The following is a 27449-nucleotide window of genomic DNA, read 5'->3' as shown; positions in this document are numbered from 1 at the left end:
GGTGGCAGATGACGGGGAGCTCTGCATGCTGATATGAGCTACCCGTCGGAGGCTGTCGGACTGCGAGAAGGGCTGCGTGCAGAACGAGAGAGAGAGAGAGAGTGAGCGAGAGAGTGAGCGAGAGAGTGAGCGAGGGAGTGAGCGAGGGAGTGAGCGAGGGAGTGAGCGAGGGAGTGAGCGAGGGAGTGAGCGAGATAGTGAGCGAGAGAGTGAGCGAGGGAGTGAGCGAGAGAGTGAGCGAGGGAGTGAGCGAGAGAGTGAGCGAGAGAGTGAGCGAGGGAGTGAGCGAGGGAGTGAGCGAGAGAGTGAGCGAGAGAGTGAGCGAGAGAGTGAGCGAGGGAGTGAGCGAGAGAGTGAGCGAGAGAGTGACCGAGAGAGTGAGCGAAAGAGTGAGCGAGGGAGTGAGCGAGGGAGTGAGCGAGGGAGTGAGCGAGAGAGTGAGAGAGAGTGAGCGAGAGAGTGACCGAGAGAGTGAGCGAGAGGTGGGGGTTTACATAAAGCAAAGTTTAAAAAATTTACGAAATGATGAACGAAGCAAAGTTACAAATATTTACGAAATGATGATCGAAGCAAAGTGCCGAATACACCGAGCATCTTCTTGTTTCCACTGATCGTAAAAAAAAGGAGTGAGGAGAGAGTTGGTCACGTGGTTCTGGATGGTAATGAGGGCGGTTTCTGTGGAGTGCAGCGGGCGACAACGAGACTGGGTGGGAGTGGGTGTAGGTGACGTTGGTGAGGCGAGGGAGTCGACAAGACGCTCGATAACTTTGGAGCGAAAGGGAAGCAGGGAGATGGGACGGTAGTTGGAGAAGTTAGGCACCTGCATTGAAATATTTGGCCAATTAAATAGTTTTTTTTTTTACGTGGGAGGACTTCGAAGTACATTGAGAAACCCCACACACATACACCGGGGTAACACTCAAATATGCGTCTACGTATGTTGAACTTCTTTTTGCACCGTACGCAGCCAACCGTGATAACTAATCAGAGGTACAGGGGAAAGGACTACAATATTTGCTCAGCCAACCTTCGTAGCAGCAACAAGCCTGCAACCAACCTGATATTCCGAGGCAGTCTCCTATACCCAAGTGCTATCTCAGATGAGACATCCCAGAGGCATGGAGTTCGGGATGACTTGGCACGCAGATAAAAAAAACGGCCCGAAGACCTGGGCTGTGGACGCTGCAAGCCTCGTGCGAGATAGCTCCTTGACGTCTGCCGACTTGGGGCTCTCCGCTGCGGTGTGTCTGCACGCCTGCAGCGCCATCAGTATTCCATCGGCTTGCACAGCGCCCCTCTCGAAGCGTTAACCCTCACAAAGCAACTCGCTCCGTTGGCCAGCTCAACAAAAAAATCAACGCCAATGGTGTAAAACAACAACAGCAAAAATCCACCTTCATAAACGAATTCGCCCGCAAAGCTGTATTGGCATGTGCCACAAAGAAAGGTGAAAACTTTTGTAAGAAAAAAAACTGAAACGAGGTTGTCTGAATAAAGAGTTGGTTGGTTTTGATTTGGGCTTAAGAATGATCAGCCTGCCTTGGTTGCGTTTGACACCCGTAGGTTCTCTCGCAGTATCACGCCAATGAATATTCAAGGGGGCTTCCGGCCTTCGAGCCAAGCCACCTCTCGTTGTTTGCGAATCTTCAGCGGGCACATTTGGTGCCTGTTCTGTGGCCTTGTTGTCTTCAGTGAAGTCTCGGACATGCAATCCCATTGCTTGAGCATCGTTGTTGTTGCTGTTGAAGGGTAAAAAGGCGCAAGCCTAGCAATTTCTTGTTCATGCCACTTGCTGCACGCAATCGAGTTTAGTCGAGGGAGTTCCGGACAGCCCACTCTTTAAAGGGTATTGGGGCCACTTTTCGATGCTAGCCAGACATGTTTTTTTTAGCACGGTCGCACCTATTAGCACAGTTGGCTACGTACGGTGTGAAAGAAGTTCAACATACATACATCTTAGAAGAGGTGGGTGCACCCACACGACCTTCCAATAAACTTGCTGTGGCATACTCCTTTATACTGCTGGGTGGACGGAAGCAGGGGGAATTTAAGATACCAATTATACTATTGCCACGCCGGAATATTGAATCGAAACCGGTTACCTCTGGATTGCGAGTTCAGTGTGCAGACCATTAGGTCACCGCACCTCCGATTAGCACAGTTGGCTACGTACGGAGCGAAAGAAGTTAAACATACACAACCACACAACAAACACACACACTGCAGGATCCCATTGTTGTTGTGATTCTAACATTATTTGAGTAGTCTTATATTGTAGATTATTTTCCTGCCATTGGAATTTTTTCCCCCTATTATTTATTTTAATTTTCTATTCTTAAGCATTGCTTGTTTGTTGGATTTTCCAATTGTGCGACATTGACCTTGGAATATTGCGGTATTGATTAATAAATCACAGCAATCTGTATTACTGTGTGTGTTTGAGACGAGGCGCAGTGGTTTGAACACTGCTTCATGCTCCTGGTGACCCAGTTTACATTATCTGCCGTTCACAACAGTAGCAAGCAGTGGATTGCTACTGTTCTGCTGTGCCTTTAAGAGTACCTGGTGCGGTATCTGAACGTCAGCACCGGGTGGCTACGTAGGGCGGTGCTGTCCACACCAACCACTAATTTGTCACGGTATACGTAATAGGTACTCACGAATAATATTTTCCCGCATCTATAGGCTATAAAAGGCTAAATGGGAGATATTTATATTAAGCGATTCAGATTTTTTTAAAGTAAAAAGTATTGTCTTTCTGCTAAACATATTCATAATTTGCTGTTGGTGTCTTGTCGCAAGACAAATTATCTATTTTTATCTCTCGCAGAGCAGTGCAGCACTCTGTGTAGGAGACCAGTTTGAGGAAGGATACTTTATCATGTCCTACCACAGAGAAAACAATTGTTCAACGCGTGCCCATCAAACCAATCGGGTTTTTTCTGGAATTTTGCCAAATTAATTGAAAGATGAAATGTAAGAATCATCAAAAGTCATTGTGATATTTGGCATTTGAGCCATTCTTATAACACAGGGCTGTTCTGATGGTGCTGTGTTTCGGAGAAGCAGTCTGCAGTAGTTTCACTGTACGTCACAATTTGACTTCCATTGAGTCATAGATACTGTATGTGGGTACATTTTCTAAATTCTGCACATTTGGGTCATGTCACCGGCACACGTGGCCTACTCATTTACAAACAACCTAAGGATTCCTTTCACGTCCACTGTGAAGCAATATGTATAGAATTAATGGTTAAAAACAGCCACGTTACTAAGTCGGGCTGCCATGGGGATTCGAACCAACATGGATGTTGAACGTCTTCCGCACCGTACGTAGCCAACCGTGCTGATTGGAGGTGCGGTGCATGTATGCTGAGCTTCTATCATACCACCGCACGTAGCCATCTCTGCTAATCGGGGTGCGGGAGAAAGACAATGAACTAACATACAACGATCAGTTCTAAAAGATTGAGTTTTTAAACTAGTTTTGAAAGTCCATTGCTCCCACTGGCTTACTAATGACCGCTGCAGCGAGCGGCGAAAGCTCTGCCGATGGACTCTGTTCGCGTTTCCAACTTGGCTTTTCAGCGGTAGCGGATCAGCGGCTCTGACCCCTGAGTCGCAGGAGCACGTCGTCAATTTTAAATTTAAATCTAATCGATTACCCGGTTTCTATGGTCCACGGGAGACAATACTGCTGAAATTTTAACAAACACCCTGAAAATCAGCAAATATAACAAAGCTGTAAATATAAAAGTTTTGTACGAGTCCGACGTGAAATATTTTACTTGTTAAGAAGGTCCTCGGTGCACAACCTTTATTAGCAGTTTTAAATAACGCAACTCTTGCACGGAGCAATAAAATACATATAAGCAGCTAAATTACAAATCAATGTGCAAAACGTACAGAAGAAAATAAATTGCAGTGCCTTATACAGTAATTTAAATTTGAAAATCTATATCGTGCCTCTCGCTAAGCAGGGCTTTATTTTATTATTGACAAACCGTATTGACAAACAGGTGCAGGCATGAGCTATGGACGGATTCTTCGACGAACCATATAGGACATTCATCTCGTTATTCCCTTTTGTCCTTCTCCACTTTCACATGAACTCCCTGTATTTAGGAGACGGGTGTTGCCGTGCTGCGAAGATCAGCACCGCTGGACTTTCAATACAAGGGTCGCCCCGGCTTTGATTTTGATCTCCCGGCACGGCGGTTGAAACTTGAAACAGCGGTGCAGGTTTCCTTTAAATCTTCCCCTCCTGCCCGTCTCTGTCCACCCAGAATGAAACAAAAAAACCTAACTGGTCCTCCACGGTTCGTTGAAGTGTTTGAAAGAGAAAATACACCACGTGAGATCTCCCTTCCTGTGTATTGTCCACAGCCTCCTGTCGAGGTGGAACGCTTTGCGGCTGATGTCTGGTGGCTCAGTCGCCCATGAAAAAAGACAGCTTCATGGCTCAATGGGCTTTACCGGGGAAATAAACTTCTAAGTCTCTCGCAGTCATACTTAAACGGTACTTTCGATTTAAAGCTTTCGTGACTGCAGGGATTCATCTTCTTGGTTCTTTCGGTAAAGTCACGTAGAAGGGAAATAATAAAATTAAAACATAATAAAATAATTCTCATTCAGACGCTGTCTTCCCGACAGACCTGTGCTTCACTTGAGGACGGCTGCTTGCGTTGTGTATATTTTTATTATTTTATTATTTCACTTCTACGTGACTTTACCGAAAGAACCAAGAAGATTAAACGGTACTTGTGAGTCCTCCACACTCCGTTCTCGCGATGAAGCCATTTGCCAACTGTGCAACATCAAGCACACTTCAATAGCTCCGTTGAGACAGATTATTAATTGCGGTTAATTCGAGGTAGTAAAAGACGAAATTTCCGTTGAAGTTATGGGTTGCATGTGAAACAAAAGTTTTCGAGGTTACGCAACATAAAATAATATCGTAGCCCGTGCAATTGTCTGCGATGCATTTTTATTCATTGTAACACATCATGGGGACTTGCCATGTTTTAACGGTCAGCAGAACTGGACTTGCAACCCAGAGGTTGGCGGTTCGATTCGTTACCCCGGCCACAACAATGGCGCAAGTTTAATAAATTATCCCATCCTCCACCGCATCTGTCCACCCAGCCGTATCTAAAAGAGAAACGGGTGGAGATTGGGGTTAGTCGACCGCGCGTGTTGGGGTTAGAGTGCAATAATGCCCACCTCCCCCAAAGAGACTGGCAAGCGTGGAAGAGGAGACCATATACACCCCTAATTCTAGATTTGAAGCTTTCGTGACTGCAAGGATTCATATTCTTAGGTTTTTTCGGTAAAGTCACGTAGATAAAAAATTAAAATTAATACAAGTAAAATAAATAATAATAAAAAAATCACGACGTTTCGGAGGCAACACAAGCTTCCGTCTTCAGGTGGAACCGTATCAAGTGATACTTGATACAGCTATCGTGCTGTGACGGTTCCACCTGAAGACGGAAGCTTGTGTTGCCTCCGAAACGTCGTGATTTTTATTTTATTTTTATTTTACTTTTATTAATTTAAATGTTTTACCTACGTGACTTTACCGAAAAAACCTAAGAATACATATACACCCCCCCTCCACTACCCTCCCCGAGTGGGAAGGCCCTTGTTACCAGCAGTGGCGTGAGCGAAAGAAGTGCGCGAGAAAAAAATAGGCACCTCTTGTGGACACGCACCTCGGACTGTGCGCATTGTGTCCCACATTAGGGTGAAACTTTAGCGGGGACGAAGGGTGTTGCCGCTCTGTAATGATTCGCTGAGTTGACCTTGGAAAGGCCCAGTAGAAGTTTACCCCTCTGCTTGCCCTCTTGTCGTGAACGGCCGTGGGAATTGAAACCAGGTCACCGGGAGCGATGGAGCAGTGCGCAGACAGCCGGGCCTCTTCTCAAACGCACACGCAGGCACAAGGATCGCAATACCACGATGTGTTGATCAATAGCGTAACATTCCAATGTTACACGATTGAAAGTCTAATGAACATACAAGCATGGAGAGAGAGACAAACAGGTGCACACACAAGCATTGAGACACGCTTACGTGTACAAAAAGAAAGATCACCCGTGTAGCTTCAACAGATTGTAGGGGCAAGTGCTGTTAGCGAGCACCGGTGAAGGCCGGCACGGCACACGAGGGGGTGGGTGGCCAACACCACGACTGACCATTTTTGCCTCCCCTGTAGCGATGTTGACACACCACACCAGGTACTCGTTTGAGGCTGAGCCGACCTAGGGAAGGCCCGGGACCGATTCAGATAATCGTCAATGGTGTTGGCCGTGAACGGGAATCAAAACTCGGGCCGCCGGGTTCATAACGCAGCGTGCTAACCATTGCCTAATCACGTCCCACATATGTATTTAGTTATTTACACATATATGCACATCTATATTTATAACAGAACTGAAAAAGCTCAATTTAGTTCCTTCAGGAACTTGAAGAAGTTCCCAGCACATGGAAAAAAACGTCATACATCATGCCGAACAGCACCCCCGATTAGCATGGTTGACTACGTACGGTGCGACAGAAATGTTACGTACATACGAAAGATAATGATTTACTTTTGTTTTGCAACTTTGTTCGAACGTGGTTTTAGTTTTGCACCTAGTTATATAGAACCCACCCACTTACAGATCGTCCCTGCAATGATTATCTGTAGTGCGTTTGCACATCCCCATCACGAGTTGTCGATTAACAGAACTTTTTTTTGTGCCTCCGTATTGTGTCGATTGTAGTTTCAGATTCAGCGGCTGTGGAGCCCTCATGCACCGATGCCATCGTCGATGCCATGCGCTTTGACTGTCACCCGGACGCCAAAGCTTCTCAGGTGCCTCTATTATTCGTGCAGCTCACGTGTCACGTGAGCACCAGTGTCCACGGTGCATTCAAAACCACGCCAACTGAATACCAAAAACCGGCACGTTTGCGTGATCGACTCAGCCTTAAAAAACAAAAAAATAAGAAACCAGTGCAGTCTATAGGCAATAAAACAGGTGTTAAAATGTTAAAACACCAAACAGATGTTTTGCGAGGAATCATGTCTGCATTAACCATACATACTTGTGGTTAACATGCAAGCAAAAACATACTCTGGTAATATATGCATTGTCTTTGAAACTGATTGTTCCACACTAGAGACAGCTTTTTTTGAGCCTCGACTCAAACAGAGAACGCCAAAAGGGGAACAGCACAGAGACAATGCACTATCAGGACAGTCTGTAAACATCTACGAACCTGGCAAACCAGAGATCGATTCCCGCTTATGGCCAACATCAATGACGATGATCTAAACCGGTCCTGGGCCTCCTCAAGGTCGACTCAGCCTTAAATGACTACCTGGTGCGGTGTGTTAACATCGCCACCAGGGAGACAAAGGCGGTCGGGCGTGGTGTTGGCCACCCACCCCCTCGTGTGCTCAGCTGGCGTCCACAGTTGCTTGCTGACGCCACTTGCCCCAACAGTCTATTTGGCTGGAATAAAATATTTGGCTGGTAATAATTTCCAAGGTGATAAGCCACTTTGTCGAGCCATCACTTGTGGCCAGGTCGCTTTTGAAAAAAAAAACAGAGCGCAGTGGCACTTACCTGGCAAAAGGTAAAAAAAAGTAAATTAGTTATAGTTAATAGTTCTATTAAGGCTATGCGGGGGATCTTTGTCTTTGTTTGTCTCCATGTGTTCATGCAGGAATCTTGCGAGGCCCGGGGCTGCTGCTGGAAGGAATCTGGGACTCCCAATGTGCCCTGGTGTTTCTACTTAAAAAACAGCGGCGGCTATGACATTGTCAGCTCGAGCAAAACTCCAGCCGGTACGTCCACCCCCGCCCGCCCCCACGTATAACAGAAATAATAATCAATACTAACAATGACTCAATTGTTCATGTCACCGTAAGCCAGGTCTAACGCCTACCGAGTTGAGCTAACATGGTGTTCTCATCTGAACCAAGCTGTTGCGAGGAGTATATGGCACCACTGATGGAGGTAATCAAATTATAGTTGGGATTAATCCAACATATTGGAAAATTAAGCCGGGTTATGAGGTCTTTAAATTAACCAATTTTATTATTCAGATTTATCCGAAAACGTGACCTCACGTCTGTATGGATATATGTTGAACTTTTATCGCACCGTACATAGACAACCATACTAATCGGATATGTGGTGGAAGGACAACAAATTAAACGCAAAAAAAAAACAGTTCTAAAGAAATTATTTTTTGATACCTGACGTCTCTTTTGTTTAAATTATTAGAATCTAAAAAATAATTACGTCAAAATAATTATCTTACCGTTGGGACGTTATATTCGAATGTGAAATGTCATGAAGAATATTAAAAAATATATATATATAAAATTACGAACATATATATAAAAATCAAAAATCCCATAAAATGATCAGACAGTGCATACACGGTGATCGTTCAAAAATGTAATCATTAAAATCCAAACTTTCATTATTCAAATTGAAATCTGAAGTTGCACGTAAATATCCAGAAAAAAACTAAATAAAGTAATATTAAACTCACTGCTAATACGTACTTAATAAGAAGCTGCTGCTTTATGCAAACAGAAGCAGAACGAGCCACCCTTAAGCATTGAAGACATCTGCCAACACGTTTGGGCTATCGTGGGCTGTGTGAACCATCATCATCATCACCATGATGCAATCCGTAACCCAAGGACAAAGACTTCTCTTGCATTGGAAGAGATTTTCCCATGAATCCACAGGAATTCCACATCTTCATCAGGGGGCTCTTTAATTTCCTGCCCCAGTGCACTGTGACCGCCACTGTATAGTTTGTGTGTGTGTGTGTACGACGTTGACGGCCAATCGCAATGAATCACGAGAATGCGTGTGACAAGAGACGCCCCTTCAGTCGTCCGACTTGTGAAAGGGCGATCCGGCTAGCGTCGGCGACAACGCTTCTTGCCTTGGCCCCCACCTCCGTGTCAGCCAAACAAACGCAGCGCGTCGGGGTCACAGAAGTGAACCATCGGTCAAGATCGATGGTGCACGACTGCCGTTCTGTGGCCAATTATGTCTGCTTTAAATTCCCACGCGATAAGCCACCTGCGTCAAGCTTTCATGTGGCCAGGTCGCTTCCGAAATATAAGCAATTAGTTCAGTGGGGTTTACATGGTAAGATAAAAAAAATGGTTTAGTTGTATTTGAATTTTTTTTTAAGCGGTTTGTTTACCTTTTCTATACTTTACATTCCTATCGTGTTTTTGTGTTGTTTCTTGTTGCAACGTTCTCACCCACCCCTACTCCTCCAGTATAAATAAATATTATGATTGTGATAACACATCTCAAATTATCTCCATCTGTTTATATGGTATGTATGTACGTATGCATACGTACATACAACTTTTGTCAATCTATTGCTGGATGGAGACCCCCTCTGCCTCCCAATGCTTGGCGCCTATTGAGGGGTTATTTGAAAACTCTATGTGAGGAGCATAGATTTGTGAGTGTAAAAGTACAACAAATCACACCACGTAGCCCAAGAGCGGCATAGAGCAACCTGCTGGGCATGGTGGGCGCGCATCTTAGCACTGCCCAGGTGTTGGACCTGCTTAGCTTCCAAGATCTAACAAGATCGAGCACATTGCGAGTAATTTGGCCACAGGCGTATGTCTAATTAAGAGCCCACGTTTGTTTTCTCTTTTGATAATAGACACCCAGGATGCAAACAAAAAAAAGGGCACACAATATCTCTGTGTAAAAAAAATAGAACAAACGACCATGAATAACCAATTATAAGCATATGCACATGTCCCTTTAATTTTTCATGAGAGTGGTATCAATGCGATGATGGATTTACAGGGTGATGAGCTTCAAGCACAGCTGATTTGCGCGTGCGTCGCCTGTGCAATATCAGAGCAAATGTGCCAGCTTTCGAGTGGCATGTGGATTCTCTCTGCGATGAGTCCCACACCACTTGCGTTTGTACGCATTCAAAGACAAAGATCCCCCGTATAGCCTGTGATTGACTATTGGGGCAAGTGCTGTTGGCGATCACCTATGAAGGCCAGAACGCCACACGAGGGGGTGGGTGTCCAACACCACGCCTGGCCGCCTTTGTCTCCCCAGTGGTGATGTTTTTACACACCGCACCAGGTTTTTAGCGCAGCGCCATAACCGCTACTCTACCCCGCTCCTAACGCGTGCACACACACGCGCACGCATAGACACGCACGTGTGCACACACTCCCGATCTCGTGATGCATGGATTAACGCCCTTTCGGGGCCATACAACACATGGTCGCCTTATGTTTCCGGCGCAAAATTATCTCCAGAATGGGAGCCGTGTGTGCAGTTATAATCTGTGCTTAAGGTGTCTGTGCGCTATTTGGTGTGTACCCGGGATGGGTTCAACTTAGATTCACCATTCGTATGAGTACAGGATAACTCCCCTTATCTGTCACCCTATTTCGTTGAACTCCTATTAATTATCCACATGACCTAAAGCGTCCAGAAAAAAAGTTATGCTCTCAGTGGCCCTATTTTGTTCTACGCTCTCCAATCTTCAAAGTTGTTTCCCTTTCATGAGTTGTTTTCCTACAGAACATCTTCCTATCTTTCGTGAACGTTTTCACTGCTAAGTGGAAAATGTGTTCTATTATCTGCAATATTTGACAGATACATGGGGTAAATTGTATCCTATTACGTGCAATATTCAACCCCCATGTATAAGAGGAGATTATATACTCTTTGGTTGTTTTTGTAAAGTGACGTAGATAGAACATTAATAGAGCAGACGTTTCTATCGCAACACAAGCGACCGTCTTCAGGTGATTAACTCAACTAAATGATTTCTCAATTAAATAGTATCAATTTGAGACAGACGCCATCCAGGCATCCACTCTACGTTCGTCCTTGTGGAAGAGGTACGTAGATGACACGTTCATCAATTGGCCATATGGCCGACCAGCTCTGAACCAATTCCTCAACCACATTAATTCCATACACCCAGCCATACAATTCACCATGGAGGTGGAAAAGGATGGCAAGCCACCATTTTTAGATGTTCTAATCGAAAAGAGATGAGATGGCTCAATGGGACATTGTCTACAGGAAAGCAACTCATACGGATGCCTACCTAAAACCTGACTCCCACCACCATGCATCCCAGAAGAATTCCCTCATCGAAAATCTACACCATAGAGCTCGATACATCTCCGACCATCATCACCTAGCCAGTGAACTGAAACACGTGCACCAAGCTCTCAAGATGAATGGATATTCGGACTACACAATCCGTAAAGCTACCACCTCAACCGTTGGGAAAGAACCATCAGAGGACCCTATCAAAACCATCACCTTGCCATACATAATAACGGTCACCTAAAATATTTCCAAAGTCTTGAGCAAACACAAGATCCAGGCTCGATTTAACACAGTACATACAATTCGTGATCTGATCCCATCTGTAAAGGATGTGATCCCTGATATGCAATGCCCTGGCGTTTACAAACTAAGCTGTGTCTGCGGCAGTTGTTACATTGGGGAAACTAAGTGACATGTTTCGGACCGTGTTGGTGAGCATAAGGCAGATTTGAGACACGGTTGGACCAACACGTCGCCTGTGGCTGATCATTGTTTTAATGCGGTTGGCTCACACGAAATGTATTTCTCTAAGACGAAGGTACTCCGTAAGCCCACTGGCTATCAATAAAGATTCGTTTACAAAGCCATCCATATATACAGACACAGACACAATTTCCACTGAGAGGATGGGTACAAACTCAGCAATCATTGGAAAGACGTCATCAACCAGTTTAAGTCATAACTGGCTGTGATGTTCCCATCCTGCCACGTTCCGATGTTAATTTTTATTTTATTTTTCCCCGTGGCTTCGGCTCTCCGATTTCACATTAACAGGTTGAATTTCTCTGGCTCTGCGATCTCACACTAACATGCTAATTTATGATAATTGTTTTTTTACCCTTCTATCTGGCAACAAAACTGACACCTTTTTTTCAAGGAGTCATGTTTACATAGACCACAATACCTGCAGTCATAATTCAAACAAAAAACATAACTCTGATAATGTGCACTGTCCTTGGAGTTGATTGGTCCACACTCGAGACAGCTTTCCTCAGAGCCTAGTCTCACATGGGTTGGACCAGATGACGCCAAAAGGCGCATTTTGGCGTCATCTGGTCCAACCCAACCAATCAACTTCAAGGACAGTGCACATTATCAGAGTTATGTTTTTTGTTTGCGTTATGACTGCAGGTATTTTGGTCTATGTAAACATGACTCCTTGTAAAAAAGGTGTCAGTTTTGTTGCCAGATAGAAGGGTAAAAAACCAATTATCATATTTTTACTGGCAAATGAGGTTCCAATGGTGTAAATGCTAATGTATCACATTAACATCGCCACCCGCGCACTCGTCTTGGAGGCCTCTTTCCGATCTGACATTAACATGCTAATTTATCACATTAACATAACTAGCCCCGCCCACTTCGTTTATGACCCTAGGACTCCACCCATTTTTAACCTATAAAACAGTCTGCATTCAGCAGCTCCCCACCTCTTTTCTCCTGATGACGATAGCTTTTGTTGTGATCGAAACGTCGTGGTTTTTTGTTAATTTTATATTTATTATTTTTATTTACTTGTATCTATCGACATAATTCTACCGAAAGACGCCAAAAACATAAATAGTATTAAATTCTTACGTTTACAGAAAAAAAATCTCGTTATACGGGTGGTATACGTGTAATGCCTTGACATGAAAATAAATAAATGTAAAAATACGTCAACTAGCAGAGAATTTCATTTTTCAGAGAATGACTCTGAACGATGACATCAAGTAATTAACTCTGGAATCACTTAAGTAAACCTATTTTTTACGTCCACAAAAGGGACACATTTTACATACCCTGCAAAAAGTTTTTTTTCTCATGTCAATCAAACTGAAATTGTGAAATGTCAAAGGTGGAACTTTCCGTCTAAATCAATCGAAATCAAATTTAACGTGATCGGGTCTTTCACGTGATCAGCTTGGGACCATCGACTCACGCTGGAGAACTTGGTTTAATTGCGTGTGTCATTATATGGATTAAAACTCGGGTTTTCACTCGTTATAGCTCGTCACCTTGATATGTTATTAACCACCTGAAACACCCAGCCACCTCCAGAAAGAGAGCGCTCCAGTGGCGAGATGTTAACTCCCTTCGTATGATATGCCGGAGGTCGTGGGTTCGATTCCGACCCTATCGCTGATGAATTTGGATTTTGGATGTTCGCTTCGTGGTCACATGGGCTTTTCCCTCCACATTTAAAAACATGCATTTACAAAATTTGGCTGCGACAGATTTCCACATGACAAGCCGTTTTGCTGAGCTATCATTTGTGGCCAGGTCACTTCTGAGAAACGGCTATAATAGCTCAGTGGACCTTATCTGATTAATAAATAAAAAATGCTTTAGTTTATAAATATGCTGATGAAATTAATATATATATCCAAGTTAATAATTATAAAATTGCACAGGGCTCAATTTATGATATACACCAAGGTCTCTTAAACGGGATAATGGTCACCAAAATCGATATAATAATTAGCAAAAAATGGGATTTAGATACGAATTAAAATGTTTCGATTTAAAGCTTTCGTGACTGCAGGGATTCATCTTCTTGGTTCTTTCGGTAAAGTCACGTAGAAGGGAAGTAATAAAATAAGAAAAATACAATAAAACATAATAAAATAATTCTCACTTATTTTATTATGTTTTATTTTTATTATTTTATTACTTCCCTTCTACGTGACTTTACCGAAAGAACCAAGAAGATGAATTTAAATGTGTCAAACTCAGAGTCGACATTCCAATGAGGAAAGCACGCAGATGAGTGTTGCCGTGTGAGCTTTGCGATCATTTACAATTCGTTTTGCGAGGCTGGCTTGTGGTGCATCTTGACTGAGATAAGATCAGAGCCAATTTGTAAGTGGTTTCCCCGTGTACAATAAAACATTACTATAAATAAGGATGGAGCATAATTGTTTCGATTTAAATATTTATTCTCAGATATATTTACGATTGCAGCAAGGTTGTAGATCATGCGGACATATATGGCTGTGAGTCTAAGAAATGGGGATACTTTTCTAACACTTGTGTTTAGCTTCCAAATGAGACTAAGACATTTTAATTTCATACTCTATTCATAATACGTGTTTGTACATTTATCTTTAATCCACCAAGCCTCCACAGAGACTATTAAATGCCTCAATAACCTCAATTTACACATATAACGTTGCAAATTTCACCTTGCCATACGAAATAAAATTTCAAACTCTCACGACCCACAGTGCACACCACCTTATGTCAGAGTATAGCCCTGGAAGTTGATGTCACGCATCTACTTGAAAACTCTGATCAATAGACCCCTTAAATAGACATTGATATGAACACGTACGTTTCATATGCATCAGCAATTCACATGAATATTAGTCATGCGTTCTCGATTTCTGGATTATTCCGAAAAATATGAAAATGGGGCCTAAACACAAGCTTTCGAATGGTCCGAAATTTTTTTTTTCGAATTGGAAGGTTTGACATCACAGGAAATGATGTTACTTATGTTAAGTCACTTTTGGAATGTGCTACTTCTAGCACAAGAAACACGTTTAAGTATTACGTCACTTAGATAATTGTTCTTAAAAAGACTAAAATCTGAATTTCGAAATGTGTTAAGCCGAAATGCATCCATCATATTTTCAAAGCACATCCGTCGTATATACAAAGTGGCTACAGTTTGACCTTTCAAGACGATTAACCAAATTCTACTTAAGCAGTGCCGATGTGCGCTCGGCTAACTCTGAAGAGAGTGGTTGGTGAGTGTGTGCTCCGTGTGTGTGTGTGTGTGCTGTGCACAGGCTTTAAATACGAGCTGAATAGCATCCCGACCCCAGCAAGGTTTGGGGGCGACATCATCAACCGGCTGCTCCTTGAAGTGGAATTGCAGACTAAGACCAAGCTACACTTCAAGGTAGGCAGGCAGACGGGCAGGCAGTCTTTCTCACTACTTAAATGCCTTCACTCGCGAATAAAAAAAGAATGCGTTACCATTTGCTTCTGTGCTTAAAGCCACTTGAACGGCACGGTTTTGGTGCGTTCCATATTTTTGCAAAGTTCCATTTATTACCGTTCGTAGAATTATTTCAGAGTTTTATTGTTGATGTATCATCTAACGCGTGCACAGAATGGTTAACGTATCGATACCCCCACCGAAATAATTACGGAAGAAATGATAGAGACCACAGCTTTTTACTACAAAGCCTCGACACGTCTCTCACCAGTCTAAATACGCTTATTACATATTTTACCACTCTCCCCTGTTACACATGGAGCGATTGCTTTCATAATAGGCAATCACCTTCGAAGCAGATATCGATATAGTCATGAAAATCAGTGGAGTATCTTCAAATTATTTAGTGCATTCGTATGTTTTAATTAATCCCAAGGCCCACTTGATTTGCTTGGAGGTGCTATGCATTCTCTAAAAGTCATGGATGAACTACCACAAAGCCCAGCGGCACACCCCTATCTATCCCTGCTCAACTCGACTCTTCGTCTCGCAGATCACGGATGCCACGGCATCACGCTTCGAGGTGCCACTGGTGCCACGGTTCACCGGCCAGGCCGCCAGCGAGACCCTGTATGGCGTGGAGGTCATCGAGAAGCCGTTCGGCATCCGCGTCATCCGCAAGGCCACCAACATCGTGCTGTGAGTCGCCTCGCCTGGGACCCCACTTGTCACTACCCACCCCTCCCCCCCACTCTCTGCTCGCTCCACTTGTGGACCGTGCAGTATGCCACTGTTTCTGTAAATGTTGTAAATTGTGTGGGTTTACTCTCCAGCACACCGGTGTGCTGAAGCAGTAACGAATTGGCACGTTTTGTTTACACGACTAACCTTGCTAATTGGCTGTGTCGGGTGTTGGTGGATTAAAGGGCACATTTATATTTACACGATGTAACCAATTTCAAAGCTACACGAACTATCTCCTGAAGCCCTCTCGTGGCTATGGGTGCTTCAAAAGAATGTTAACACTTAAATTTCGATTTAAAGCTTTCGTGACTGCACATATTCATCTTCTTGGTTCTTTCGGCAAAGTCACGTAGAAGGGAAATAATAAAATAATAAAAATAAAACATAATTCTCACGACGTTTCGGCCACAACGCAAGCAGCCGTCCTCAGGTGAAGAACAGGTCTGTCGGAAAGACAGCGTCTGAATGACACTTATATGGGACTATCATTCTTAATAGAAAAAACGGATAATACAGTGTAACATGATAACAAATGTATGTTAATAGCTTCAAAAATCAAAGAGTCTCTGCTCATTCGCCATTATTGTCAGCACATGCCTGGAATCTTCTCCAGGTGGTCTCCAGAGATGTGCACTTCTATGAAGCCACATCTATCCGTTTTTAGCAACACCAATCTGGACTGACCACCAGAGTAAATTGTCGTCAGATGAACTTCCTGAGACAAGGTGCGTGGAGGAGCCCTCATGCAGCAGTGCATAATAAGTACATTATATTTTGATTTAAAGCTTTCGTGACTGCAGGGATTTATATTCTTGGTTCTTTTAATAAAGTCACGTAGATGATTGTTTGTGTTGCAATCGAAACGTCGTGACAATTTTATTATTTAATATTTTTTTTCTTTTATTGTTTCCCTTCTACGTGACTTTACCGAAATAACCTAGAATAAGTACATTATACATGTCTCAGATCTATTTGCTCGTCTTGTTATGATTCAATTGGCGATTGTTAAAATGTTATTGTCGTGATTTCAATGTAATTTTACCACACCTCTGAGTAGCACAGTTGGTTATGTACGGCATGAAAGAAGTTCAACATGCGTAAATACATTTGATGACATTTTTTTCACTTTTTTGTCTCGTTTTTGAACATATCATGAGGAATGTTTCTTGTATTTGTTTCCATCTTGTTTGTAAAGTAGTAGGTTTTTACCCTTTCAAACTGGTACAAAACTGACACCTTTATTCAGTGTTGTACCAGTTTAAAAGGGTAAAAACCTACTACTATATTTTGCCACTTGTAAAAGAGATCTCATAGTGTAAATTGTTTGTAAAGCTTGAGCTGCTCCATCTCCCTCTCTCTATTTAAGGCCTCGGCACAGATTCGTTGTCCTTCTGTTTGTCTTGGTGTGTGTCTCGCTCGGTGTGTCTCTGCATGTGTGTCTGACTATGTTGTTTCCGTGTCTGTGTTTTATCATTCATTTTTACCTGATGATGGCTGCTTGTGTTGCAACCGAAACGTCGTATTCTATTATTATTTGATTTGATTTTCTACGTGACTTTACCGAAATAACCAAAGAGTCATTAATGTAATTTAACCATATGAATAATTGTAAATAATTGATCTCCTATGTAGTATGCCATGCATGTATCATGAGTGAACACGTGGATTTGCTAATCAATGATTAACAGAATGAGTTACAGTGCAATACACGTGTGTCTGTCATGCATTCTGCCATAGTTTGCATTATCATGATGCTTGTTCACCCAGGAAAGACTCAATGAGTCTCCCGACGCTTTATCGGGAGGGTCCTGCCAAGTTTTCGCAGTAGGGGAGTGATGATCGCTATGTGTATTCCAATTGAGTCGTTTGCAATGCAAAATAGGCAAATTTTTACCATGACGCTGGCACACAATGGCACACTCTTGCAAATGCTGTCGGGGGATCTTTCACGTCCACTGTGAAGCAGATAGCGCGTAGTGTAATTGTGGATATTACACAACGCGGTATTAACCAGGGCGGCTCTTACTGGATTCGAACCATGGACCTGTGCAACAGATTCAGAATTTGTATTTGTTTATACTGGAGGAATCCGATGAGCTATAAAGCTCTTTTTCGCAGTGGCAAATGCGTTAGCGCTAGGCCGCTTCACTGCCCTCCGCCGTTAAGGGGCTTTCGCCAAACTGGCGAACTTTAATGGAAAATCAGCATTTGCACGAAAATGTTGTTTAATTGTCATCATTTAGAAGGAGGGGGGAGCTGACCGTTCAGCCCACCACTCCTGACACTGCAGGGCCAGCTTTGCCCTTAGTCGCGCAGTAAAATAGTCAGGGACCCTACCGCCCCCTTCCCCAGGGTTCTCTGCACCTCCGATTAACACGGTTGGCTACGTACGATGCCAAAGGACGGCTGCTTGCGTTGTGGCCGAAACGTCGTGATAATTATTTATTTTATTTTATTTATTTTATTTTATTTTTTTCCTTCTACGTGACTTTACCGAAAGAACCAAGAAGATGAATCCCTGCAGTCACAAAAGCTTTAAATCGAAATTTGATGCCAAAGAAGTTCAACATACATACATACATTCAGGGCTAGATCCATCTCCCGCTAACTCTGTGCCATGTCGTTTCTCAAAAACATCAGTGATCGTGGCCTCCCTTCCATTTAGCTCAGTCCATGATATTTACACAATTACTTAGCATTAGACACCCACAGTTGCATCAAATTGCTCAAATTGCTTTTGCGCTTAATTCGCTGTCTTCCCTAGATTCATGTATCTCTAGTTTTTCCAGTCAAAAGAATGTATTCAGTAAAGACCTGTTGTAAAATCAAAACAGTTCAAACCAAAACACCGGGCGCTTGCGTGCTGAACCCGGTGTCACACTGAAGATTTGGTAATAAATTCGAGATTAAATAGCGATTCTGGCTTCTATAATGCTCTGAGATTCTCTCAATCGCTGGGCTGAGTAGTATCGCTCCATTGATTGCATGTTTAACTTGCTGCCAAGGTTTATGCCTGGGGTTTTTTTTGTCATCCCTCCACCCTGTCTTTATGGAGCTCTGTTTGCTCGACTGAAGCAGATTTTAATCATAAAAGGTGCCCGCTAGACCATAGCCAAAATGTAGTTATTTCCAGAGAGTTTTTGGCTCTGTTTTTAAAGAGGTTATTAATGCCGTTTGTGGCCTTTGCTGTTTTGTTCTCTCCCCGAACACCATCCTCGTATAAGCCTCAGGCTATCCTGTATTTTGATCTGTTTTATTATTGTTATTATTATTGTTAGTACTTTATTTATTGTTTTTGGTCACATCGTAGGCTGTGAATAGGCGATTGCTAAGGGGTGCATTTTCTGAATTGGTATGTGAAACATTGTGTTTGTGCCACATCCTAATACTTACGGTATATGTAATGTATGTAAATTAAAAAAATGAAAGTCTTCGTGCAGTTTAATCGTAATGAACGACCTCCAAAGAAGTGAGACAAACCACAGTCGCATGATTGTTATCAGGAATTTATTTCGAAAACTTTACAATTAATATTTCAATAGTTACCGATAGCGGCAACCAGACGAGAGAGTGTATTTTATTAGAATACATTTAAAATGTGAAGGCATGTTAGGAAAAAAAATCATTTCTAATATGTATTCAGACAATATACATGCTCATAACAATCCAAAGCAGTATTTAAACCAGTGTTTATTATAAATTATGTATGAATACAATAACCTCGAACATCAAAACGTGTACTTTATTATTTTAATCAAATAGCCCCACATGTAATTAATATCCACGCTCATAACCCCAAACATAATTTAAACCTGTGTTTATTATATAATATTTGTGAATTACAATAACCTATAACATCAATACATGTATTTTATCATTTATATTAAATTAGCTTCACGTGGAATAAAAAAACAACGAATTTTAGTATTATTGTTAATAAATATAACATAACGTTGAATGTGTGTATTTTCTATCTTAGTTATCATATCTATATATCCATAATAGAGGTTTTTGGATAGATTGCGTAAATATAAATGTGTCATTTAACCCGCCACCACTCGACACAGCCAATTAGTAAAGGGTTTGTCGCGGAAACAGAACATGCCAATTTGTTCCTAGCACAGCACACCAGTGTGTTGGAGCGTAAACCCATAACATTTACAATTTGAGTACGACATTGTCGCCAGTAACTACGACTAGCATCATCAGGTGACAGACAGAGTTGTGGAGAAATCCTCCTGTTTCGGTCTTAAATAGATGGATAAATGCGAGCCAATCAGGTTCGAATGCCAAAGGGAGGGGGGGGGTAAATTTATGCATATCAATTACAATGGATACACATTAGCGGTTAGGTTATTCAGAGGGTAATCAACATACAATATACATACACAGCCTACGTGTTCAACGAATATCTATTTATTGACAATCCGGCCAAGGGCCACTTTGGGTAGAGCACACGTTTGGTTCAGGTCTGCTGTGGTTCGTGACAGGTAATTGGCATGTAAAAGCAGAGCATTGCCAGGCTGACTCAGCCTGACTCAGGCTGCCATTGCTCTGCGGTTTAATGAATGTGGAATTTCCACCGCCGGCTTAGAGACGCCAAAAAGAAACAGGTGCTACCCCATTTGCCTGTGTTTTTTGGAGGGATATACTTTGCCTTACAATTTGTTTTGATCAATCCATAATAGCTGTACAATATATACATATTTTAGAATCAATTCACTTCGTGCCTTTTCTCCCAGCATAGAAATGTCCATCACAATGTAAAATATATATATAATCTATAACCATAACCGTACAAAACAAAAGACCTCAATGTCTTGATGTTGCATATTTTTTTATAATTTAGTCATGACCAGTGACTCGAATAATGATAAAACATCAACATCAAGCCGTGTGGGTTGATGGTATAGACCTATTCTGTATTGCTTTTTTTTCCTTCAAAAATTTATTTTATCATTACCAACGCCCCCCCACACCCCCCAACTTTCAATTTGAGTCCCAGTGAAATGGAACAGGGCTTTCAGTGTTACTTGTGGATAAAATTGTGAGAAAGGATTTATAAAATTGGATTTCACCTTGTAATGTTTGTGAGCAGAGGCCAAACTGCAACGGCACACGTGGAGCTCGGTGCATGCTATCTTTGTTTGGTCCTTCAGCTGGTATTTTTGTGTTAAGGTTGCCTGGTTGTTCAAGATACCAACAACAAAAAACATGCCTCATCATTATCCATACTTCCATTACCCATGCTTTGGGTGGCTGTGTCTGTCCTCATGCACAATGCTCTGGGCGATCATAAACATTCTTTCGTTTCCCCATAGTCTGTCTCATCTTGCTGAGTCCATTTCTCCTCCACCTCTGTGTTGCTGTGTCGTCTCTCTTCTCCCCATCTGCTCCTCAGCTTTGCATGCTCTGGTTGCCCAATATTAATGGCAGGTATATCTGGCTTGTCGTGTTGTACTGCATAAGCCCTGTGTGGCCTTTGTGGTGGATCAGGGAATAATGCGATGGGCTTATAAGCTGTTCACGCCCGAACTTGCAGAGCATCTACACGGATCTGGGCTAAAAAAACGCACTCGGAGGTGAACGTGCAAAAATATGCAGAAACACACACTCCTTCCCATTATCAATGCATCATAATCCATCACTGTCGGCATCCTCGGTTCTGTAGATTAGTTTGTATGAAAGAAGGTGAGGTGGGGGGGGGGGGATGTTGGATTCAAGCTGTTTGTGATCACGTGGCTACTTGCCACTTGAGCAGGTGACACGGTGCTGGGGCCCAATCTTTTTTTTTCCTCTCTAAATTATGACCTCAAATGCCACAAGGGTGAGCCAACTGCCTGTCAATTGGGCCTGCACGGGCAGTCAACCTGAATGCGCTTGGAGAAATTGTGTTCTTCCCTGAAGTTGACTCGGCCTTAAATGTGCTGACTAAAATTACTCTCCCCGCGGGCGCCATGCCTGCCTTTAGGGGTGCTCACCAAACACAACTCAAATCGGTATAGGGAAAGATGCTGAAATATATATTTTAGTTTTTGACTCTCTTGGCATCCGTGCAACATCAGCAAACATACGGCCATGCTACTGGATCTCAAGTCCACTCGTGGGCTGTTTGATGTCAATAACAGGACCTCCATTAGCAATACTTTCCCAAACATTCTAGACCCTTTTTAAAAAAATTATTGCTGTGGATTTCACACCTGATGATGATTGCTTGTGTTGCAGTCGAAACGTCGTGAGAATTTGTATTTTTTATATTTGTATTATTTCCCTTCTACGTGACTTTACCGAAATAACCAAGAATATTCTATACCCAATTATAAGGGTTATTTCAGTTGTTGTACGCCTGAGTGTTACTCGTTTGATGCAAGGATAGCATTGAAATAATTCTTGCCGTGTTGTGTATACACGTGTAAACACACTTAAGCCTATGTGCGCAAGTGTCCAATAAGGCACGTGCGTGTATGACAATGTGGGGAACAGTTGTGGGGAGCGGTGGTGTCGTGGTTAGCACGCTGCGCTACGACCAGGGCGACCCGAGTTCCATTCCACTCATTGGCTCATATTCGAACCCCTCCCCTGGGCATCCCCCCCCCGCGCCCCGCCCTATGTCGACTCAGCCTTAACTGAGTACCTGGTGCGATGTGTAACCAGCACTAGGGAGACAAAGGCGGCCGGGAACGGCGTTAGCCACCCACCCTCTCGTTTGACGGCTTTCAAAGACGCTCGCGCTAACAGCTGTTGCCTCAACACTCAGTTGAAGGCTATACGGGGGCAGGTTTTTTTTCCCTTTGTTTGTCCCTGCGTGAGCATTTCTCATAGACGTCTGGCGTTGCTGAGTACTGTCTAAGCAGGCACGTGTGAGTGCACATTTTGCTGACGAAATGGCTTTGCCAGGCTTTTAATTGGGCGCAGGAAGACTCACGGGTGTGCCCTTGGGACCTGCCTTGCTGCCTTGCAACTGCCATCTTAGCATTTTTTTTTCCTTTTTGTAGCATTTTCTTCCAATTTTTTTTTTACTTATACGGTAAAAACTGCTTTTATTTCTTTAGAACTGCTTTTTTGTTTAGTTTGTTGTCGTTTCCCGCACCTCCGATTTGCACGGCTGGTTACGTATGGTGCGAAAAGAAGTTCAACATACATATATAATTGCAGTAATATTCATGCTCCACATTTAAAATGCACTGCGTGTAACATCGATGCTCTAAAGAGTGTTGAGAATGAGAGGTGCACGGACGCAAAGTTGTCAGACATATCCGCAATTAACAGAAGTCATTTCACGAATGATATACTTAATGTGTGGCCTAATACTTCTTGCTGTTCCCAGTTTAATAAGCACCTCCGTCCAGCTGTGTCCGTCCGACCTCTCCCTCCGTTCGTCCTTTCTGAGGACACACTTCCACGTGTTGTTTTTGCAACACATCAATTTACAAAATCACCAAAACCATTTTGCTACTAAAACTTACCACACACCGCACCAACACCGTCAGACCGGAGATGTGTTGACCGGTTGCGCGTGTGCCATATTATTCATCATATTCCTCCTCCGCAAAGAAAAGAGGCTCTCGCAATAAAGGTGTTTGGGTTAGATCGTGTAAGCATAAATGCGTCGTAACCCTCCACCACCCGACACAGCCAGTAAGGTTTGTCATGTCAACAACGCGCCAATTAGTGACTACTTCAGCCCACCTGTGTGTTGGAGAGTAAATCCACGACGCATATGTAGATATGAAACAATCGCTTATATAACGTGCTTAAAAACATCTGTCTCTCTCTGTTACCCAGGAGCAAGCTGTAAGTTATTTGCAAAAAACCAATAGCCACATGCCACTTATTAATTTAGAAGTTGAAGAGCAGCGGAGATGGTGGAAGCCTTTAATGAAATTCGCGCCGATTTGCTCCTCTCAAAAAGATTCATCTGCAGAATTTAATTCAGGTCAGCGTGGGCAAAAGTGCCCTCATTCAATTCTGTGTTCTATGCAAATTGCCACAAACCAGCACACAGCTTTGAATTATGCTAATATTTTTTTTCTCCACTGTTTAATTAGCCTTAATTATTAATATGCTGTGCCCCATGGCCTCAGACCAATTGCTATGCAGTGCTATTAAAACTTGTATTTTTGTTTGGTGTTTATTTAATTATGCTACAGTACTTAAATATTCATGTGCAGTATTTCTAGATGTGTGTGTATGTACGTGTGCTTATTTACATGCCAAAATAATTGAACAAGACACTAAGAGTCACTATAACCTAACGTTAGACTTATGTCTACTTATCAGTGCACATTTATGGGATGGTGATGATCACATAGATTATTCACAGCTGTCTCCCAACACAATATATGTAGTTCTAGGTTAGCAGCCAGGCCCCTGTCATTGGAATGTTGATTTTCCACCATGAGCTCAATGCTGTTCGATAAGTGTCGCCCGATGCTAGTGTGAATAGGAGAGCAAAAGTGGACTGTTTAATTATTATATAAACACCTGGGGTGTTTTTTTTTTATTATAGGTTAACGCAGACCTTGCAGGGAATTGCGTTCATGTTATCACTGAACTCTGGACAGGCTCCGTGGTAAGCACAGTGACAATGTGTTCACTACAGCTCCACGTCGCGTGTGTGATTTTCAGAGAACATCCAGAATAAAAGAAACATTATTTTCCTTACACAGTTTTTCAATTTTTCACATTTTTTGCATGCAGAGCATGTAGCACACTCAGAACGCCACTTGCGGTGTTGAAGCGAGAGGAAAATAGTGCATGCAGTAGCGATTTAGGAATTTACTTTTGGAATACCTGCTGACACGAAGTAGATCTATTCTTACTCGTTGAGAAATATTTTCAGGAGCTAAATGCCAATGTCGAGGTCTGCGAGCCACGAAATGGCTTCAGCAGAGAGAGAGAGCCGTTTTTAATGTTTCTCTTTCGTTGAAGGAGCGCAGACCACAGCGGGTTTACGATACGGTCCATAGTTTGGGTTGCATGGTCACAATCGCACTGCTGTGGCTTGTTCTTCATTATCCATTCATGAAGGGGATTTCTGTATCGGCCTGTTGGTGTTCTGATGTGGTTGACGGTTACACCCAGTGTCTTCGAGGAATGTCAAAGCCAGGAGGTTGCTATATTTAGGTCTCGAATGAGGTGTTTATTCTGGACGTACAATATCGTAGTCCGTGTGTATTTAGGGGTTCAACAGTGGCGCTGCTTCCTTTTGAACCCGACCACCAGAGTTCAATTCCTGGCCATGGCTAAATATCAGTGTCGATTGAAGTTTGAATCTGTCGTGGCACCCACCTTCACAAATCCGGTGCCTGGCATGGTGGATGGAGTATGCTCAAACATTGCCCATGACCGACACGGGGGTTTCGAAACGCTTTTCATCCAGCAGTGGATATGAGAAAGGAATGAAACTTGTCAATTGTTGTGACGTGCATTTGTGATGCTCGTGGCAGTCAACTTCACTCCACAACCTTCGCGACGCCACGCAGTTTCTTCCTTTTCACTCTCATCTCTCTACGATAACGATCAATGCTATTCACACCTCTGGCACTTTTAATGAAGAATTCTGATGATTCGAATTATTCTGATGATTCATTGACAGTGTTTACCCTCATCCATACGGTATAATCAACCGGCATTATTGTGGGACACAACTACTAAACTAGTTTTTGTTAATTATACTAGGTAAGGCCAACTGAGTTCCATAGTTATTTTTCAGAAGCGACCTGACCATAAATGATAGCTCTATAAAGTGGCTTATCACGTGGAAATTGACAAGCCAAATACTTTAAACGCATGTTTTCTAAATGTGGAGGGAAAAACCGGAAGACCTGGAGAAAAATTACATGCGACCACGGGGAGAACATGCAAATTCCAAATATACAGGCGTCAGGGTCGGTATCGAACCCACGACCTCCTGCATATCTGGCGAGGTAGGTAATAGTCTAGTTTAGTATATATGTGCGTGCGTGTTTAACTTAGATCGCACAGTACATAGCCAACCGTGCTAATCGGAGGTGCGGCGGAAGACTACAAACTAAAGACAAAAGCAGTTCTAAAGAAATGCGTTTTCAATATAGATGTAAAAGTTCATATTAGAAAGAATAGCTTTACAGACAGCCTCAGAAGCGCATCTGAAAGTCCGTGATGCAGTGACCGTCTTTGTTCGATGGCTAGCCAAAAACCGCTGCGAGGATGACCGGAAAAGTTTTAAGTTTATACCTACAGAAAAAAAAAATCTCTAATAGGAATAATTACCTCCCAGACTACGTGCGGTTTTTTTTCTTTCTTCCAAATTCGTTTGGCGCAGGAATAGGAATTGTGGGTAAATATGGCTGCGGATAAGAGGCACCTCACTGCACTTGGACATCTGCCGCGTTCGTGGCTCGTGTGTGCCTCTCTGCGCGGCGGCGGTGTACACGCACATTCGTCTGTGTGGGTGTCAATTAAACGGTGTTGCGCGCCTGCAGGTGCGTGTCTGTTTAATGGCACATTACACACAGTCGGTATTCCCTGTGCATTAAGAGTGAGCAGAGCGAGAAATTAAAAAACCTGCACATTTGACGGCCGATTACTCGAAAATTACTCGAGATAAAAACGGCAAAAAAAGCGACCCAATCTCTCCAACGCAGCGAGCGCTTCGAATGTGAATAGTTTAAACCAATACATTATGCGTATGGTGCCTGATAATCGGAACAATAACGTGAATTGGATTAAGTGTGTGCGGTTGTCAATTTGTATGCATCAGTATCACCATCTGTTATCTGTCCACTGTTTGAGAAAGCCACCTGATACATTATGGTCGAATTCGTATGACCACAACAAGCCACATTATTCTGCGTCTGGATTTCAAACATTTCTTATTTGTTGCGCACGTAATAAATCAAGCACGAGGCCAGAACATTTTTGACTGACTTTAAAAATCCTTCGGGACACTAGGACACCGGGACAACCTTTCTGAAATTGTGACTATCCCGGCCAAAATAGCAAATTTGGCAGCCTAACCGATTCGGCCATCCCTCTCACATCTGACCAGAATATCACCACGGAGGGAGCCATGAGCGCGTGCACACACAGTGCACATGGCAGAAAACCCCACCTTCTCACTCAATCTCACTTACCGTAACTCATTATGCCGCTGTGCCATGCCTATGGGTCAATCATGATTTAACCACGTCCTCACCACGGTTTCGCTGAGAAGCCAGAGGTTATTTGTGCAGGGTTGATTTTTGGATGGGGGTGGGGGTCTCCGTGTAGCGTAGATCCTCTTAAGGCAAGTGCTGATGGCAGACCAGGGGTGCCGCCTTGGGGGGTAATGATGGGTGACAGGGGGAGACAGGCACTGTCATAGCTCTGAAGGTGACATAAAAAAAATCTGAGATAATTCATGACCATATCTGGCCATGAGTGGCACACAATCGGGGCATCCTGTGACATGTATGGGGGGGGGGGGGGGGTCTTTAAAAAACATTAACAAGTGCAGGTGGCTGCGGTGGCTAAGTCATATTTGGGCAGCCACCAGGAATTGATATTTTACAAAAATAGGGTGACAGGAATAGAGGCACAGACATGCATGGATACATTGTTAACCTGAGATTTCCCGATGACTTTTTCAATATAATGGCCAATGGAGTTACTTGCTGGGA

General features: G+C 43.0%; 1 protein-coding gene across 1 annotated transcript in view; it reads left to right on the top strand.

Annotated features, from left to right (window-relative positions):
- The window catches only part of LOC144948874 (sucrase-isomaltase, intestinal-like), a 329860-nt gene that overhangs the window by 13570 nt on the left and 288841 nt on the right, over positions 1 to 27449 (top strand). Inside the window, exons 2-5 of the mRNA XM_078878575.1 lie at positions 6774 to 6859; positions 7717 to 7837; positions 14912 to 15024; positions 15617 to 15762. Of these exons, the coding sequence (XP_078734701.1) occupies positions 6774 to 6859; positions 7717 to 7837; positions 14912 to 15024; positions 15617 to 15762 (466 nt within the window). The remainder of the gene's footprint in view (positions 1 to 6773; positions 6860 to 7716; positions 7838 to 14911; positions 15025 to 15616; positions 15763 to 27449) is intronic.

This window comes from Lampetra fluviatilis, chromosome 51 (assembly GCF_964198595.1).
Source record: "Lampetra fluviatilis chromosome 51, kcLamFluv1.1, whole genome shotgun sequence".
NCBI classification, from domain to species: domain Eukaryota; kingdom Metazoa; phylum Chordata; class Hyperoartia; order Petromyzontiformes; family Petromyzontidae; genus Lampetra; species Lampetra fluviatilis.
This window is presented reverse-complemented; position numbering and strand designations above follow the sequence as displayed.